Source organism: Bos taurus, chromosome 13 (assembly GCF_002263795.3).
Source record: "Bos taurus isolate L1 Dominette 01449 registration number 42190680 breed Hereford chromosome 13, ARS-UCD2.0, whole genome shotgun sequence".
NCBI classification, from domain to species: Eukaryota; Metazoa; Chordata; class Mammalia; order Artiodactyla; family Bovidae; genus Bos; species Bos taurus.
In genome coordinates, this window is record NC_037340.1 from 36,071,790 (window position 1) to 36,092,382 (window position 20,593).

General features: G+C 36.2%; 1 protein-coding gene across 8 annotated transcripts in view; it reads right to left on the reverse strand.

Annotated features, from left to right (window-relative positions):
- Nucleotides 1-20,593, reverse strand: part of WAC (WW domain containing adaptor with coiled-coil) — a 79,621-nt gene that overhangs the window by 6,383 nt on the left and 52,645 nt on the right. For 6 of the 8 annotated variants that reach the window (XM_015474039.3, XM_059892926.1, XM_025001014.2 and 3 more), the window contains exons 7-11: nucleotides 18,983-19,291; nucleotides 8,267-8,512; nucleotides 6,783-6,905; nucleotides 5,812-5,960; nucleotides 699-817 (exon numbers count right to left, since the gene is read on the reverse strand). In XM_015474039.3, the coding sequence (XP_015329525.1) occupies nucleotides 699-817; nucleotides 5,812-5,960; nucleotides 6,783-6,905; nucleotides 8,267-8,512; nucleotides 18,983-19,291 (946 nt within the window). The remainder of the gene's footprint in view (nucleotides 1-698; nucleotides 818-5,811; nucleotides 5,961-6,782; nucleotides 6,906-8,266; nucleotides 8,513-18,982; nucleotides 19,292-20,593) is intronic. The other 2 variants (XM_025001015.2, XM_059892924.1) reach the window with 1 other exon arrangement.

A 20,593-nucleotide genomic window follows, 5' to 3' on the forward strand; every position in this document is an offset into this window, starting at 1 on the left:
GAGTTCAGTGGCAAAATAAGACCAAAAATGGGGAACACTCTGAGGTTGCTTATCTTCTTTTCACCTGTATGGTTTGGGCCAGATTTGGAGATGTGGTGGTGAGAATCAAGAATGTAATACCCCAAAGCTGACTTGCTAGCTGCCTCACACCAGACTTTGCTCTGAATGAATTTCAGTTATTTCCAAAAATGAAATCTCCCAAAAGATGAAGGGTTTTCATCACTGAGGATATTTAAAATTATACTGCAGCCACTAAAGACTAAAGGTTCAGAGCTGAGGCTATCAGGAAGGTCTGACACACATCAGCTGGAAAATACTGACCCAAGTTTCAGATGTGAGGTTTTTGGCTTTATCAATAAACTCAAATCTAAAACTGCTATTGGGAAGTTATCATTTCCAATGAATGAACTAGTATAAAATCATGTGCTTCTACAAGTGAAGTGTCAGATATAGTTACTCCCCCTGTATTCCATCAAGCAAAATTCTAAAGAGAGAGCCACTTTCTTCAAAATAACTCAGGATTCACTACTAGAGACAATCTAGTAAGATTTGCCTTTGTAAATTTTATAATACACCAAACTATGTTAGGCTATCCATGGATTCTTCCAAGATCAAGTTCTACTATGCATATATAATATCCAAATAATATGGTAATTAAAGAAAAAACAGTGTTGTTTCAACATACAACATCAACTTACTTTGAGCGCTGAAGACTTCGAGGAGAGACAGGTTCATGACCTTGCTGCTTGTCAGCAGTTACAGGCTGCTGTGTGGCCGACTGTGAAACTGGTCCTTGCTTAACTACTGGAGTACTAACCTGGAATGTCAGAATCTGGTGAGACAGGCTTCTACCACATAGACAAACAGCAGTGGAAACTAGATAAGAGCAAAAGTTCTGCCAATGAAAACTCCCCAATTATTTCTGTTCAGTGATTTTTTTAAAAGGTAAGAATTGTCTTAAATGTTCACAATAAGATTAGTATTAGCGATACAGCCACACTTAATTATGTAAACTATTGTCATTTAGGGCCCAAATCTTCAGATCCCTCCAAGTCTAGTTAGTAATCTTGAACAATATAAAACATGGAGATTTAAAGAAGAGGAATCAAATGAGTTTCCAAAGGTCATGTAGATAGAAGGAAGTTTTGAGGCTTAGATCTAATTTCTTCATAAAATGGCCCAGGGCCAATTACTTAAGCCAACCAGCTTAAGAAACTAGTTCTCCTGATTTTAAACCCCATTTTCTTTCTAATATACTGTAACATCTTTTCTGATTTACTATTACTTCTGTATCAATAAAAATAAATATATTACACCACATCATACAAATAAAGATGCTTAAAATTCAATCACAAATGAAGAGAATGTATAGACTTGTCTATCAGAGAATGAGCTATGGCCCATATGCAATTTAACTGGAGTGGGCTTCAAAGAGATGGCACCCTACAGAGGCAGACCAAGAGGTCCATGGTTACCACTGTGGACACATACATTTTCACACACACATGTGACAGTCAGCAAGCAGTTTTCAATGTAAGTCCAAAATATGTACAAAAGCATGTTCTTTTATAAAGAACATTTTAATAAGATCTATGTAAGATCAAATGCCCACTTACTTTTAAAGACAATCTGAAAGGTTTATAATCCAAAAAACTACAAGCCATCTGCCTACAGGATTTGAAGTGGCAATGTTACGATCAACTATAAACCCAACACAACCACTCATGCCGTGTACAGCCATCTTTCCCTGTGCTCTTAGAATACCACAAGGTAAGTTATAAGCTCTAAGAATAGGTCTCTTGTGCTGAAACTCACATTTTAATTCTTCTCTCATCAAAATACAAGTAAATAATAAGGAACTACACAGAAAACAACTGTAACTCAAAATTTTAAAACAGCAATCTACAACATACACAGAAACATGACTCAAGTCGGGAAGGGATGAACCAACAGGAAGACCTAAGAGCTGGCCTACCATCCACTTCAAGCCATGTTTCAATACATTTTTATTTTTAGGCTTCTGCTTATGATTTTATTTAAGTAAGGCATTCTTTGCCATGAAAGTGTCAAAGAGCCCCCTGTTTTACAGCTTTGAAAAACAATTTCCCCATACAGTTACCAGTAAGAGTTCAAAAAAAGTTAAAACGCATACATTTCAACTTCCAAATAGCTCAAGTTTTACTGGTGGTATGCTACAAAAGCACAGAATGAGGATGACTGGGAACTGCTTATGAATTTGTGAGCAAGAGTCAAAGAATGCAACGTAAAATCCGACAGCAGCATCCTAAGGTCCTGTTCACAGCCCAGTAAGAACAGAGACTAGCAACAGTCTAACTGTGCTGTGAGGAGCCAACAACATAAGGTTTTATTTGGACAAACAAGCAATATAGCTTCATAAAATGGGCTCTATATTCAGAAAGACCTAATGAAAATGAAAATCAGACTTAATGAAAGAGTTAAGTTTCTATCAAATGAAGCAAACAGTAGCTGATTGGGCTCTATATTCAGAAAGACCTAATGAAAATGAAAATCAGACTTAATGAAAGAGTTAAGTTTCTATCAAATGAAGCAAACAGTAGCTCATGTGAAAATTAGACACAAAGCTCTTGTCACAGAAATTGACTCATTTCTATAAAAAAAGTATGGGGAAATCACTGGAAAACATGTTCTCTCACAGATTGGAGTCTAAAAATTCTACAAAAATAAGACTATTAGTAAACCTTCTTTATCCATGAAATCAATAAAGAGAAAACAGCATCAATGCAGAGAAGGGGCACCGGTGCAACTCACTCCTCCAAGCCCTCCAGTGGCTGAGATTAACCTGCATCTATTCTCAATCACCAGCCATGCATCCCACCACCTCACTCCCAAAAAAGGGCTCTTCCTCCATACACAGTCTAGAATAACATGAAAACTTGTTTTAGCCAGAAGTGTGTTCTTTCCCAATTCCCCTCAGAGGCGATGTACCTTCCAGTCAGTTCAGTTCAGTGGACTCTCTGCAACCCCACACCAGGCTTCCCTGTCCATCACCAACACCAGGAGATTGCTCAAACTCATGTCCATCGAAAGAGTGATGCCATACAACCATCTCATCTTCTGTTGACCCATTCTCCTGCCTTCAATCTTTCCCAGCATCAGGGCCTTTTCCAATGAGTCAGTTCTTCACATCAGGTGGCCAAAGTATTGGAGCTTCAGCATCAGTCCTTCCAATGAGTATTCTGGACTGATTTCCTTTAGGATTGACTGGTTTGATTCCTTGTGGTCCAAGGGACTCAAGAGTCTTCTCCAACACCACAGTTCAAAACCATCAATTCTTCAATGCTCAGCTTTCTTTATAGTCCAACTCTCAAATCCACACATGACTACTGGAAAAACCACAGCTCTGACTAGACAGACTTTTGTCAGCAAAGTAAAATCTCTGCTTTTTAATATGCTGTCTAGGTTGGTCATAGCTTTTCTTCCAAGGAGCAAGCATTTTTAAATTTCATGGCTGCAGTCACCATCTGCAGTGATTTTGGAGCCCAAAAATATAAAGTCAGCCACTGTTTCCATTGTTTCCCCATCTATTTGCCATGAAGTGACAGGACTGGATGCCATGATCTTAGTATTTTCAACATTGAGTTTTAAGCCAGCTTATTCACTCTCCTCTCTTACTTTCATCAAGAGATTATTTAGTTCCTTGTCACTTTCTGCCATAAGGGTGGTGTCATCTGCATATCTGAGGTTATCGGTATTTCTTCTGGCAATCTTGATTCCAGCTTGTGCTTCATCCAGTCTGGCATTTTGCACGATGTACTCTGTGAAATGTACTCTTACAAGTTAAACAAGCAGGGTGACAATATAAAGCCTTGGTGTATTCTTTCCCAATTTGGAACCAGTCCATTGTTCCATGTCTGGTTCTAATTGTTGCTTCTTGAACCTGCATACATATTTCTCAGGAGGCAGGTAAGGTGGTCTGGTATTCATTCCCATCTCTTGGAAGACTTTCCAGTTTGCTGTGATCCACACAGTCAAAGGTTTTGACATAGTCAATAAAGCAGAAGTAGATGTTTTTCTGGAATTCTCTCGCTTTTTCTATGATCCAATGGATGTCAACAATTTGATCTCCAGTTCTCTGCCTTTTCCAAATCCAGCTTGAACATCTGGAAGTTCTCAGCTCACAAACTGCTGAAGCGTAGTTTGGAGAATTTTGAGCATTACTTTGCTGGTGTGAGAGATGAGTGCTCCTGTGTGGTAGTTTGAACATTCTTTGGCATTGCCTTTCTTTGGAATTGGAATGGAAATTGACCTTTTCCAGTCCTGCAGCCACCACCGAGTTTTCCAAATTTGCTGGCATATTGAATGCAGCACTTTCACAGCATACTGTTTCTGTGCTTTATTGTGCCATCTTTGCATGAAATGTTCCCTTGGTATCTCTAGGTTTTTTGAAGAGATCTTTAGTCTTTACTATTCTATTGTTTCCTTCTATTTCTTTGCATTGATCAATGAGGCAGGCTTTCTTCTCTCTCCTTGCTACTCTTTGGAACTCTGCATTGAGATGGATATAGCTTTCCTTTTGCTCCTTTGCCTTTCACTTCTTTTCTCAGCTATTTTTAAGAAGTCCTCAGACAACCATTTTGCCTTTTTGCATTTCTTTTTTTGGGGGGATGTTTTGATCACTACCTTCTGTATAATGCCACAAACCTCTGTCCATTGATCTTAGGCACTCTTTCAGATCTAATTCCTTGAATCTATTTGTCACTTCCACTGTATAATCCTAAGGGATTTGATTTAGGTCGTATCTGAATGGTTCAGTGGTTTTCCCTACTCTCTTCAATATAAGTCTGAATTTGGCAATAAGGAGTTCATGATCTGAGCCATAGTCAGTTCCCGGTCTTGTCTTTGCTGACTGTATAGAGCTTCTCTATCTTCTGCTGCAAAGAATATAATCAATCTGATTTTTGGTATTGACCATCTGGTGATATCCATGTGTAGTCATCTCTTGTGTTGTTGGAAGAGAGTGTTTACTAACACCAGTGCATTCTCTTGGCAAAACTCTGTCAGCCTTTGCCCTGCTTCATTTTGCACTCCAAAGTCGAACTTGCCTGTTATTCCAGATATCTCTTGACTTCCTACTTTTGCATTCCAGTCCCCTAAAAGCACATCATTTTGGTGTTAGTTCTAGAGGGTCTTGTAGATCCTCACAGAATCATTCAACTTCAGCTTCTTTACCATTAGTGGTTGGGCAAAGACTTGAATTACTGTGATACTGAATGGTTTGCCTTGTAAACAAGCAGAAATCATTCTGTCATTTATGAGATTGCACCCAAGTACTGCATTTCGGACTCTTTTGTTGACTATGAGGGCTATTCCATTTCTTCTAAGGGATTCTTGCCCACAGCAGTAGACATTTTGATCATCTGAATTAAATGTCCATTCCAGTCCATTTTAGTTCACTGATTCCTAAAATGTTGATGTTCAGTCTTGCCATCTCCTGTTTGACCACTTCCAATGTACCTTGATTCATGGACCTGACATTCCAGGTTCCTATGCAATATTGTTCTTGACAGCATCAGACTTTATTTCCATCACCAGTCACATCCACAACTGGGCATTGTTTTTGCTTTTGCTCTGTCTCTTCATTCTTTCTGGAGCTATTTCTCCACCCTTCTCCAATAGTATATTGGGCACCTACCAATCTGGGGAGTTCATTTTTCAGTGTCATATCTTTTTGCCTTTTCATACTGTTTATGGGGTTCTCAAGGCAAGAATACTGAAGTGGTTTGGTTTGCCATTCCCTTCCCCAGTGGACCACGTTTTGTCAGAACTTACCTTTGGCTGTGATGAAACAGGAGGAGTACTGATCAAAGGTTTGATGGGGACTGTGTTTGTCTGGGGTGTGCTTATCCTTGGAGACACATACGATCGTGGGGATGATGCGTCAGACGTTAAAGACATTGGAGACTGATTGGATGGTTGGGCTGTGAAGAGTAAAATAAACCAGAAACCTCTGTAATTGATGTGGGGCAGATCTTTACAACTCTGCACATGCCCCATAACCCCAAAGAGGACACCTATCTGAAAAAGTCAGCATCTCTACCCACTGGGGCCACACTGACCACATGACCCGTCAGAGACCAGCCACCCAGTGCAGCACCCACTCCAAGTCTGAACACAGTCTCGCCGGGAAAGCATCCTGATCTCAGCCTTACTTCTTGTCCCCCTCAGATTCCCACCCCATGAGACCACCCAAAGGGTCTCTCAAGAGTCTTTTCACTGCACTGGTTGATCAGCAGTCCTGCTCACTTGAGCAGCTTTCTGCACTGGGGCTCAGGGATAAATCAAGGGACCCTTTTATTTCCCATCTGCTCCTTGGTGTCACCTCTAACTAGACACCTGCACGGAGAAGAGGGCTGGCTAACTCAAGGCAGGACTAAAGCATTTCCACATCCTCTGATCAAAAATCATCTAACACCAACTGAAACCAAAGCTCAACTCGGAAAACAGATTCAATGATTCACAAAGATTGAGAGCATACCATAGTTTATTTTAGCTTTGGAGCAGGATACCTCATTAACGACTTAGATGTTGAATTAAACATATATACAGCATAAGATAAATGTGAAAAACCTGTTTCATCTAAAAAGGTAAAGAAAAATACTACTTGTATAAAGCAGTGTTAAAAAATCAAAATAAAATTATCACAGCTACTTTTTCTTCAAAGATTAAAAGAAATCTGTTATTAATCTCACCTGCCTGCCTTAAAGACACAACTCTAGAGGTATCTAAAAATACATAAATACCTTGTGTGGAGAGCTGAGCAGCTTGAGAAATCAGAGAAGTTATGTTGAAAGCAGATGGTCCAGCAGTAAGAAATTTGTGAATTATAGACTGCAATGAGGCTTGTGTCACAGCTGCTGTAAGAACTAGAAACACAGTACATCTTAAATTCAAATAAAAACACAGCAGCATATGTAGTATTAGTAAAAACTTGAAAATTCAAATGAGAACCCAGAAAAAAAATTGTTTCATACTAGAATTCCCAAATTAAGTCTAGAAGACAGGAGTAATACAACAGGTTTAGACATGGGGAATGATCTGAGGCAGAGGCAAAGAAACTGAAGGGGCTTATACAATAAAACAGTAGAGTTTCCTTTCCAGTAAAATTTAGGTGTTCAGTTAAAGGAAAACTCCTTGAGATGTTTAAAACAGCAGAGTACTCACTGGAACTTCTGACTATACCAGGAACCTATCCATACATAGGCAAGGTGCTTAGTACATTACTTGGAATGAACGGGATAAATAGCAACTGTTTCATGCAACTGCTTTATTAGATAAGCTGAGCACTCAAATCCTACATCAACACCTACCCTCAACAATCTTTCAAAAATGAATATTAAAAAGCAGGGTACTTTGGAATACTATGTATTTTTGAAGCGTAAGATCTTTTATTATCAACATTTTCTTAGGCTATGGTTTCTTCAAACTGTTTAAAAGTCCTACTTTGTCTAGTAAAACCTTTTCCTATCAAACAAGAGAATACAAAAATGTTGAGAAGAATAAGACTGGAAGACTAATGACCAACTAGCCTGAGATAGCTCCATTTTTATGATAAAGGAAGAACTTAACCACTTAATAGTACTTTTAAATATATTATATGAAAATGTATGCAAACAAAATTTTGCGATATTCCTAAGATTTAATACTTCAATCTGAATGGCTTACAAACTATATCCATTTTTACTCAGACTTCTTTGAGGTGGCTGTCTAAATACTTTAGTAGTACACTGAAAAGCAAAATTGCAATTAACAATGCAATTTAACTAGGTAAAACAGCATAACATATCCATTACTTCCCTTCTCATAGATGTTTAAGTAGTTCAAGAACTACCTGAATTCCTACTCTTAGCTTAGTCCTAGTAATTAGCATATTTAAAATACTTCAAATTATACAGGAGGCTTTTTGAAATATGTTAGAGACTAAGCGTTTCTATCAATTTTAGCAAATACTCTTTTTTTCTGTTTTCATTAAAAAAAAAAATTCACCATAAACATTAAGTTAACAAAACAATTATAATTATCTCTGCTAACTACCAGGTACACAGACAAGTCTTGGAGAATATACAGAAAAAGTATTGCTAATTCAATCATATTTTAAAGCATGCAGTTCAACGTAAATTTCAAAATGAAACAAAGACCATTCCATATTATACTGGGGATTTTACTAATTATGTCATTTTGCACACTGCAAATGAACTTTTGAGAAACTGTTACCATGAAAATTTACCTTCATTTATTTTGGATATGTCCACATTAGAATTATTAAGTTGCAGCGTGGCTTGCAAAGCAGGAAGCAACTGTCTAAGCAGATTTGGGTCCTGAAGTAATGGAGGTATTGGTGACTGTGGAACAGGAGAGACAGGAATTGCTGAAGCGGATGCTGGAGGTGCAGACGTGGGGTTCAGTCCAGAGGCTGAAGATGTGGAAGGAGTTGTGCAAGAGTGTGATACAGCCTTGTCTCCTGATGTAGATTCTAAAGACAAAGGAGACAATAAGGCTGAAAACCATAACTTGAATACTGGAAATTGTAACCAACATCAAACAAGCAGGATCCATGCATGTGCCAGGTACCTAACTCAAGTAATCTCATTACCAAGGTACCACAGAGTGGACTCGGGAAATAGTTGGCTGACTAGATATGAGATAGATATGTCACACTCTGATTTCATAGATGATAAAACTGTACAAAAAAAACTATGTAACTTGCTTAACGTCATCAGGGAAGGCAGTGATGCTACCAAACCTGTATCTGAGTTTCAAAGCACCCCTCTGCTTGTTAGTAATAATGTCTCAAATACGTGTACAAGCACATCTTGTTTTACTGCATTTCACAGTTACTGCCTTTTTCATCTCCCCCAAATAATGGAAGGTTTTACAGCAACTCTGTATTGCAAGTCTACCCACACATTTTCCCAACAGCATTCTTTTTAAACTAAGGTACGTATTTTTAAAAACTGGAATACAATTGCTTTACAATAGTGTTTTCTGTTGTACACCACTGTGAATCAACCATGTATATACTATATACACATATCCCCTCCCTCTCGAGTTTCCCTCCCACCCACCCCCATCCCACCCCTCTAGAGGTTATCACAGATTTTAGTCATAATGCTATTATTGCACACTTAACAGACTACAGTATAATGCAAAGGTAACTTTTATATACACCGGGAAGTCTAAATATTCATTTGTGATACTTGCTTCACTGTTGTAGTCTGGAACCAAACTCTCAATACCTCCATGGTACTGTCCTGTATTGACTACACTTCCAAATAAGGTTCCATTAAGATATAAAGGGACAATACAATTCTCCAAGAATTAATTTACATGCATCATAAAGTAAGGTGAAAATGTTCATCACCATGAAAACAGTCTACTTAAATATGAAAATCAGAATAGGCATGATGGAGAGCAACCCCAGAATGGACTACAGATGTGACAAATAAGAGGAGACTCCTACTCTGAACTTTTATACTTAACAACTGGGTTCTAGAATTACATACTCCTCTTCTGGAATTAAATATAGAAGGCAATGAACTATCTCTATTTGTATCATTTAAAGGTTATCAGCACTAAAAAAGATTCTTTTAATAGCAAAAAAAAAAAAACCCTCCCACAAAATCCCAACCTCAGTGTTTCAATGTACACAAAAAAATGTATAAAACATGCATGAAAAATTATCATAATTTGAAAGCTGTCATTGCAAATTATTTACATAGATTTAAAGTAACTGAAATTAAAACCACAACAGCATTTTTGGTAGCATTTGAAGAGGTATGGGTTAGTAAAAGCCACAAACCTCTTTAAGAAAAAGAACACAGCTAGTGAAAATTTAAAACAAAACCAATTTAAGGCAGATTTAACTTTTATATATACATTTAAGTCTTAAGAAATAGTAGAGGAAGACACAGAAAAATAACTTTGATGTGAGGATGCAGAAAATGACAAAGAGCAAAATAATTACACCCAAAGGACTGGTAACCAAAATACTTTAAGGAATTTCTACAAATCAAAGAAACACAAACAATAGAAAAAGGAATGAAAGACATGAAGACAATTCACAGAATAACCTGAATGGCTTAAAAAACAAAAGATCCTCAACTTCAGTGATAATCAGGAAAATATATATTAAAAAGCAACAGAATATTCTTTCACATTCATATTTAGAAAAATGTCCAAAAGTCTGAAAATACCAAATACTGATAAGGAGTAATAGAAACAGCATCTCAGATGGAAGCTAAACTCATATAACTACACTGGAAGATAATTTGGCTTCTCTAGAAAAACTGGAGGTACCTGTACTTCATAACCCAGTTAATTCACCTTAGGTATACCCCTTAGAGAAACTCTAATGTATGTAAATGAGAATATTCAATAATTCTTGAAATGGTATTGTGATATAAAAAAAAAAATTTAGCACAAAACTAGAAACAAACCATATGTCTACCAACAGGAAAAGGAACACAAACTGGTAGTTTTATATCATCATATTTTATTAATACAGTCACTTTAATGAAGCAAAGAATTAAAAACAGAAGGTAATGATGTTTAGACTAGATTATTCAAGATATCCATACACTCTTACAATCCTGGCAGAAAGGCTGTTTTAATTCCCCCTATAAACCCATTTCCTTAAGATTTTCAAGCTCATATACATTATACAACTGAATTAAGACTGCTACTATGGTATATAAAAGTTTCAGGAACACTGTATTTGAATATCACATTGCTACCTAGTAAGTACAAATCTTTAATTCCAATTCTAGGAACTAAACATTTGTTAATCTTCATGGCCCCAAAGAAGTTGGGAATCAATAGCAAGCTTATTGCAAAATAAGAAAAAACCAAACCTCCTCTACCAGCCTTTTAACAACACTGTTGTAACGGTCAAAAGAACTAGGGACAATAGCTCTCTAACATATAGACTAAGAGCTGCTTTCAGTACATTTCACGTATGTGCTGATCTCTTATGATCCTTTTCGGTCTCCACATCTTCATTTTTGTAAGACAGATATATTCATTTTACAAAGCACACATTTTAAAGGAGGGTCTGTAAGTCTTAGGAGACTGCTTACCATGTTCAGCTTTGCTTTCAAACATTTGTTTGGAATCATAAACAAGTACAAAGAAACTTGTAGGAAATAAGATCTTTCTTGTGAAAAGTTACTACATTTCATGAGGCAATTCTAGACAATAGCACCCGTTTTCTCCAGATCATTATACCTTAAGTTCAGCTTAAGGAATAAACAGTTTAAATATCTTAATGATGTTCAGAATGAAACAAGTTCTATTTTTACTTCCTTTATGAACAATTAAGCCAGTACTTATATCCCTCTGAAATGACCCTTTTGTTGCTTTTACTTAAGTTTTCTTCTGCCTTCAAGGACAGGAGTTGGAGAAGGTGTTATTTCCACATTTGTTTCAGTGCTGCTAAATCCAGACTGGAAAAATTAACAGGGGCTCGAAAATTCTTCAGTGTTATTCCTCATTCTAGGAAAAGAAGAACACTCCAAAACAGAAAACTAATACATATCACTCTCACAGAGATAATGTAATAATGTAAATAAATGTTTGTTTATCCTATGGATACATGTCTTTCACAGTTTAAGAGATTATTGATGAACAGTATGGAAACCAGTTGACACCACTATTTATAGGAACCTTCAGCAAGTAACATCTCTAAAGGCCAGAAGTTCTCTTTTTAAAAGGTTTGATTTTGAGAATGACTTTAGCAGAATTACTCATGAAGTTTAAAAACAAAAAAAAGATACCAGAGCTCCACCCCAGTTCTAAAGAACAGAATGGGGGTGGGGAAGTCCAAGAATATGGTCAACTTGCACGAGTTCTATGGGTGATTCTGCCACACCTTGTTGGTTATGAAAAAAAAAAGATATTTAACTTTAAAACAAAAGGAAACAAAATTTTTATTTTTTTTTATTTTGTGTGTCTGACTTTTTTAAGGCAATGTAGCAATGTCATCCTACCATATTTTAAATTGAAAATGAATTGTTACTTTCCTAACTATATTTTAATTATTTGTAATTCTCTAACCAAGTAATTAATATAAGCCATGAAATAAGTATGTTACCCTTTGATTTTAAATTGGATATATTCACTTTGATAAAACTGTCTCTTTATGAATTAATCATTTATATTCAAATTTCCAATTTTTACCAGTAGAGGGAGTAATCTACCAAAGACTAGACCATTCACATAGAAATGTTATTATAACCTAACTTTTCAAGGCTTAAGTAATATCCACTCACCTCTTCTAACTATAGATACCCTTTCAAAATACTCATGACAGCATATATTAAAGTCAAAATTTTCTGACCCATATTTTTCTGGTATGCCAAATAACTCCTCAATCTGCAAAAAGATCTCTAAAGAGATACTGCACTTTAAAGAATAAAAGGTACTGACTACATTACTAAACAATTTCCTACAATGTTCTGACAGTTGCTGCAATAATACTGAACAGGACACAGGAACAAAGCTCCAACAACTGACGCAACGAGGGCAGCCTGCATGTTCCACTGTGTAGGAACAGTTACACAGCGGGGTACAACATGGAGACATAAGGGAAAACAAAGTGTGTACAAGTATAATAAGGAAAAAAAAAACCATGAAATAGCTAGGTGACAACACCTGGTATATAAGCTGTGACTGTCCTTATTTTATAATTCATAATTTTAAATCTTATGTCTGTCCATAACTTTTCTAAGCATTTAAAATGTATATAAAAATAAGTATGGTGTTGATGTTCTATAACAATTATGCTTTTGCAACTTGGTTTTTAATTCAATCAGGGAAATCTCTGATAATACAAAGGACAAACCTACTTTAAAGCTTAACAGATTTTACTTAAGTGACCTCCACAATAATCATCTTACACACTTTTACCAACTGTCATTAATCTTAAGAGTGAAAAAAATATTTTAATTTCCAATACCGAATCGGTAATCTTTCTTTTGAACTTTTTTTTTTTTCTTTTGAACTTTCATGCTGAAAAATATACAACATACAACTAATCATTTTAACCATTTCTGGGTTTACAATCCAGTAGTATTAAGTGTATTCACACTGACACACAACCATCGTAATTTCACCTGCAGAACTTTTTCATTTTTCCAAACAAATGCTCAAACAATTAAATAATAGCTCCCCATCTCACAAACCCTAAGGAGGCACAGCTCTAGTTTGTGTTCATGAATTTGTCCATTTGGGGTACCTCATAGAACTGGATCACAATAGTTGTCCTTTTGTGTTGCTGAGCGTAAGGTTTTAAAAGTTCATCCATGCTGCAGCGTGTATCACAATCTTACTACTTTCTAAGGCTGAGTAATACTGCATGTATATATATATATATCACATTTTGTTTACCCTAGGATTGTTTCCACCATTTGGCTATTGTGAACAGCGCTGTTGTGATCCTTGGTGTATAAATATCCATTTGACTCTGTAGCTTTCAATTCTCCTGATTACACTTAAGCAAGAATCACTGGAGGATCCTACGGTAATTTTATGTTTCACCCGTTGAGGAACTGCCAAACTGTATTCCACAGCGGCTGTGTTTCAATGTGTATAAAGTGATATTTCACTGTGGTCTGATTTGCTTTCCCTGTTGACTAATGATGCTGAACACCTTTTTATGTGCTTACTGGCCATTAGATTATGTTCTCTGGAAAAATGTCTTTTGAACTCCTTTGCCCAGGAGGAAATGGCCACCCACTCCAGTGTTCTTGCCTGGAGAATCCCAGGGATGGTGGAGCCTGGTGGGCTGCTGTCTATGGGGTCGCACAGAGTCGGACATGACTGAAGTGACTTAGCAGTAGCAGCAGCAGCAGCCTATTTCTGAACTGGGCTGTTCACTTTCTCGTTGAGTCATACGACTGTATATTCAGGATATTAACCCCTGATCAGATGTGACTTAACAAATGCTTCCTCCCATTCCATGGGTGGTCTTTTCACTCTAGAGCCTCCTTTGAGGCAGTTTTTAATTTTGATGAAGTCCAATTTATCTATTTTTTCTTCTGTTGTCAGTGCTTTCGGTGTCATATCCAAGATATCAGCACCAAATCCAGTGTCATAAAGATTTTACCTTGTTTTCTTCTAAGAGGTTTATAGCTTTTATCTCCTAAGTTAAGGCCTTTGTCCCATTTTGAGTAAATTTTTCTAACTATTCTAAAGCAAGACAGGCAATTTAAAATTCCTCTTCTATAATTGCTGGTTCACATCCTTTGCTCATTTTTCAACTGGATTGTTTTTTTCATACTGCTTTGATGAATTCTTAATGTATCCTTTAACATATTGTGTTTTAAATATGTTCCAAATATTTTCTCTTAATTCAGTATTTGCTTTCAACCTTTGTTTCTTGTATCTCTGTCAAAGAGAAGTTATTATGAACTTTTTAAGGCAAATGTGTTTTGAGTCTGATTTAAAAGATCTTCCTTGACTCACTCTCAAGTTATAAACAAATATTTTCTAATATTCTTTCACCACCAGTATTCCCTCTGTCCCACTATTCAAAATGCCATCTTTATTAACGTAATTTTAGTAAACTCACTGACTAAATCAGACTAACCACCTCTCCCCATTAATGTCCCCAGTTATTCAAACATCTGAGTACCTCTATGGCCAATTGGTCTAATTTTATATGAATATTTAGTAACCCTAAAAGTAGTTTAAAGCAAAGCAAGGAAGGGCTGAATGGTGGCCCACTTAGAACCAGTTATGACCTCCTCTGTGGGCTTACTGCCTTAACATACACTGGAAAGTCTTTGAGTTCATTTTAACTTCACCCAGTCGACAAACATCATCGAACACAAAAAGGAAGTTTAGGTGACTAACTTATACCTCATATTAAGAATGACTAATCCCTTTCTTATTAGATTAAGACTATAGAAAGTCAAAGTCGCTCAGTTATGTCCGACACTTTGCGACCCTGTGGACTATACAATCCATTAATTCTCTAGGCCAGAACATGGGGGTGGGTAGCCTCTCTCTTCTCCAGGGGATCTTCCCAACCCAGAGATCGAACCCAGGCCTCTCGCATTGCAAGGGGATTCTTTACCAGCTGAGGCACAAAACTATAGAACCAGCATGTGACTGACTGACTCTTAAGACATGCTAAATTTTCTGAGAAATTACTTAAGGCCACTGACTAGGTCTGCTTCTGCAGCTACTGTTTACTTTTCAAACTTATTTTAATAAACTGTAACTCAAAATTATTAAATAAGAAATTTTAATCTCTTCTGACTTTGGCACTTGTTTGGCCAAATCAAAAAACAAAGACCCATGTCTCCTGCCTATTTTGTCATTTCACAAATGTGGAATGGAGGGTGGAGTCAGGACCAGTTTAGAATGTTCAACGGGCTACCAATCTGTAAAAATTCAGCATTTTTTAAGCTCAGAGTTTCTCTGTACTCTGTTGTCCAATAAAGTAATCTTGCCAACAGATGTTCAAATGTTACTATAACAAAGATATAAATCTGTAAGGAGGTAACCTGACACCCTTGTTTCACTCTACCTAACACTAGAATTATTATTCTCTGCAAAACCAAACAGCTTCATAGTTCCTCCACACTTCTATGCCTCAAGCAAGCACAGAATGATTTGCCTTACGTTCTTTTTAATGGAAGATACACTGGCATTACATAGATCTATTTCTGGTTTCTTTAATTAGATCACAACATATGTAACACTTCTTCTCCAAATACATTTTTAAACCATGACCAAGGCAGGTGCTTGCCCAGCCCTCAACAGCGCATTACCATTCTTTCAGTTTATTCACATATCACAAATACCGACTGCCTATTCTAGGGATATAGAAGTGGTCAGGACAGAGATCCTGCTCTTGTATTTTTTATTAAAGCATTCTATTGCTGACACCCTTAAAATACAGCTTAGTTACACTATTAGCACTTAAGACCAAGACCCATCTAATATGAACCATCAACCTCTTAATTATTTGTTAAGGAAAATCCAAACAAGGAAATCACTATGTTGATGAGAAGAGTCAACAGGAAGCTTAACTGAAATAACACAGATGTCTCAATTGAGGGGAAAAAAAAGTATTTCAAATTAATGGACCTTTTTACAAATTTAGACTAACTGGAAAACAATCTGAAAAGATGCAAATTGTTACACAATTTATTTAAGGGAATAATATTGTTTCAATTCACATGCAAGGGGAAGTACTATTTTCCTTATACACACAGGCAATTCCAAGGTTATCAGGTTGCTTTCTAGAAGCTTAAAATTATGTGTAAAATTCTCACATAAAGTTTGTGATCAGCAAAGACACTCTGTAGAATTTAAACATGAATTATTTGTAATCTGTTTCATGACGTACAATTTTATGGAAAGAACATGGATTTTGGAGAAACCGCATCTTACACAATACGTTCAGACTTCAGCAATGTTCAAGCTTTTCATAGCTAACAGACAATTCTTTTCCTCACAATGTTGTTTTAAAGAATAAAATGTAATCAAATTATTTAGCACCAAACTAGGTATAGTTTACTTTTTATTATGTTAAGTTTCTCAGGAATGGTGCTTGAAGCTTTGAAGGAGGGCAGGGAGTGAAAAAAAGTACAAAAAGCAATAAATCATAATGTCTAACCCTACACAGGACAGTCTAATTGAAGGAACTAAAATAATAAAGTGGTAAATGCAATAACAGACCAAAAGAAAAGTGTTTGAGAGGTTAACTGACACTGAGAACAGAAGGACATCATAGCTGGCTCTGAAAAAAAGAGTCCTGAGTTCAACAGAACAGGAATGGAGCAAAGAATATATCCTTTTCTGCAAACGATCAAACCATAAAAGAGCATAATGTGATCAAGTATAAGCTTTTAGCAGATGAATTATATAGAGAATGTAAGAGTAAAATACTGGAGGATCAAGCTAGTTAAGACAGATGCAATCAGACTGTCAAGGACTTGCTATCGTCTTACTGAGAAGTATGAACTTTGATCCTTTGGATAAAACCACTAGAAAATTTTAAGCCAAGAAAGAACACAACCCAGTATAATGATGTCAATGCTAAGTGCACAGACTGGGTAGAAGTTATCACAATTATCAGTTATCACACACACACAGTTACCAGAGCACAGCAGTTATCAGAGGTTATTTCAAGAGCCATGATCTGAGTCTCATGGCAGTGGCAGTAGCAAGAGGAAGGACATACACGAATAAAATCTGGAAGAATCCAAGAGTTGTTGATGGATGGGTAAGGGTAGAAGGCCAAGAATGTTAAAGAACACGGAGTAGTTGGGAGGATAGTGTTATCGCTGAGAACCTACAAATTAGGGGAAAGGAAGGCATTTGGTACATGTTAACTTCTGGATACCAACTACTTAGATAAAGAAGCAGACATGTGTATGAGTTAGAAATAAAGATTTGGGAGTTACTTATGTAGACAAAGTAGTCCTAAGAATTGCCAGCCAGCAAATGAGAACATGTTAGGGGGAAGAAAAAAGAAAAGTAACACAGTAAGAAACTAAACTCTATTGACATTTAAGGAGCAAGAAGAGAAGAATGGGGAAATTGAACAGCAGCAGTATTCTAGAAGTCAGGGAAGAAAAGAATTCCAAGATGAAGGTAAGAGCTGAAAAAAAGGCTGTTAAATGAACAAGAGGTAAAATGAGATAAATACCAAAGATCTTTTTTAAGGCCAAAGGATTTTTTTTTCAAACTGAGAAAGGCTTTTAAAAATAAAATGTTCTGTAACCAAAATAAAACTGACAAAACTGGAAAACCAAACTTCCTTTAGAAAGTACTACTAACAATTAATGCATTAAATCATATTTTCTAAGAAATTCTCTTAGAAATTCTCTTGGAAATTTAGTTCTGCATCAGGGCAAATATTACTTGTACAATGAATTCTGATACACCATCTTTGGGGAATTTGACAACATTTGGAATACCCTGCTTATGTACTATGCACTATATGATAAAGCATGGTTTAATAATGTGTAAAAACTGCTACAGGGGAAGTTCAAACAACATACATAAAAGGAGAAGAAACTAGAAGCGAAAGAAACCCAAATACTTAAATCCTTTGTCAACAAATTAAGTCAGTGTGAAACAGTGGGCCAGATATTACAGTAAAAGCTTAAACACTCAATAGGTCCTTGTCACATCTCCTAAACCCAAACGAAAGAAAAATTCCTCAACGGTTTACCGATGCTAATCTGCTAATGAGTCTAGTCATGAGAGTGATCTGTTTACTTAATGCCTTTAAATTTCCTTAGTTTCATAAAACAGTGTTAAGTCTGGGACTGTGACTGGCCTATACAAATATGCTTATCCCATCACTGTGCTTCCCATTATCCATCATCTCCCAATTTTTTTTCTAACTTTTTTGAACATTCTATGGTTATTAGCACAGAGCTGGAATTTGGGTTGCAAATTTTAACCTCTTCTTTCAACTAAGTCCTAATTCAGACATAAAACTCCTTATCTTATGGCCCATAACTCAGCTGTCTAATTCACAAACTGAAACCAACAGTTGCGTGTTATGTGAAAAATGACAAGTTTTTAAATGTCTCTCTTCGTATTAAATTTTAAGTGAAAACTGAGACAATTTCTAGAGTAAATCATGAAGACAATTATCACAAAACACCCAAAATTACTTGTATACAAGTGTGATGGGACACTCATTTAGCTTTAGCAAGTTGTTTTATCCATTACTGTTATAAATTAAGCACTTGACTTCAAAGTGTTAAATGCAAAACCAGTTCTGAGGCTCCATAATTAAAAATAAAGAGAAAAAAACTAATTACAGCTAACTCAAGATCTAATCTATGCAGTAACATTCTAAAAGACTTTTTAAACGAATTTATAATTCAGAGTCTCACTGAAGCTGACGGAAATCATGTCATATAATCAGAAACTCACACTACAGTTCAACGTGCAGCATCTAGTAATAACGGCATACCTTTTCTTTCTGTTCTCTGAGCAGGGACAGAAGATGTGGGTGTAGGCAGTTTTGATAAAGTAGATGCTCCATTAGCATCAAATGATTTCTTTGGCTGGTGATCAGACTGTAGCGTAAATGGACTAGAAGGAACAGTGCTTGGGGTAGCAGTTGGATGAACCACTGGTTTGATGGGGTGCTGTACTGGCGTAGAACTACTGTGAGTCTCTGCTCTTGGCAGTCTGTAGTCTCTGTCATTGTGTCTGCTTGTCTGAGACAAAATATTCTGTGGGAGCAAACTACTGGCATCACTGGAATGCTTGTCTTCCACTTTAGTTCAGAGTTCGGAAAAAGAGATGTCGGAATGACGGAAGGGGGAAGAAAAAAGATTACGTTAGAATCCTGTCTTTAACATCAGCTAATTTAGCAACATACTTGTACTTACATCTTTTCTATAAAACTGCAAGCCCAGTTAGTGTCTGCAGTTTTACCACTAGCATATAAACATCCAAATACTGGAAGAGGAATTTCAGATCGACTATAAATATTAATTCTATACTCAGATTTCAAGTGGGCTACTAGTTTTGGGGGATTCTTTAGAACCACACCATAGTTCAAACAGAATATTTTTTTAAAAGATCAATATATGGATTTATAACATTTTACTCAAATTAAAAAAAAATATTTTAAAAACAGAAAAAGCAAATGATCCATTCTTTTAAAATACGGATCTTGGCTCTAATTGACTGTATCATCCACAGTGGTTCAACTGCAAATTATTACTTTGTTAGCCTGATTTTTCTGAATACTGAAGCAGCTAACTAGTGGGCTCTAAAGTTGTTGGTACTGGGGCTAAAACAACCTCATTTACGGATGGCTGAATTTGTGAAGAACTCTCCATTCAGTAAGTAAATCAACTCATATTTTAAAAATGCTAACAAATACCAGAGTTAGTTATAAAATCAAGTTATAGATAATGCTATCTGAAAATAGAAGCCCTACATCTGCAGCAAAGTCAGAAAAATATACTTATGTTAAAAACAGATTCTCTTCCAACTTAAAGCCACAAAAATAAATTTTAAACTCAAAATACTTTTGCTTTTGCAAAATAAGTACAAAAGAAGGAAAATCTGAACAATCACAGTTAAAGAAAATCTATATTTATCAAAAATTCTCCGGCCTAAATTACAATAGTCTCCCCAGTAACTAAAGGATTAAAGCAACTTCCACGCAGAAAAACATCTTAAGATTCAAGCACGTGATTACCAAAGGATGCCCTCCCTGTTGAATACAGTGTTATTTTTTTCCAATTCATGGTTCCTCCAAGTCTAGAGACCACAAGAGCACAAAGAAGGAAGTATGCTTAAACTACAAGTCAGTTTTCAAGTTGGCAATGTACACCTTCTAACATTACAGCCAAATAAAAGGTACTGGGTATAGTACTGGATACTGTAAAAAAAAAAAAAAAAAAAACTTTAGTCATTATCAAAACAAGGTCTTCTGACTTGAAGACTTAATGAAAATCAGGGTTACAAAAGATGAATTTATTACTGTACCAGAAAAAGACTGAGCTGCCACATCAGATCACAAACATCTGCTCCATGATATTAAATTATCAGTAAACTATCAATT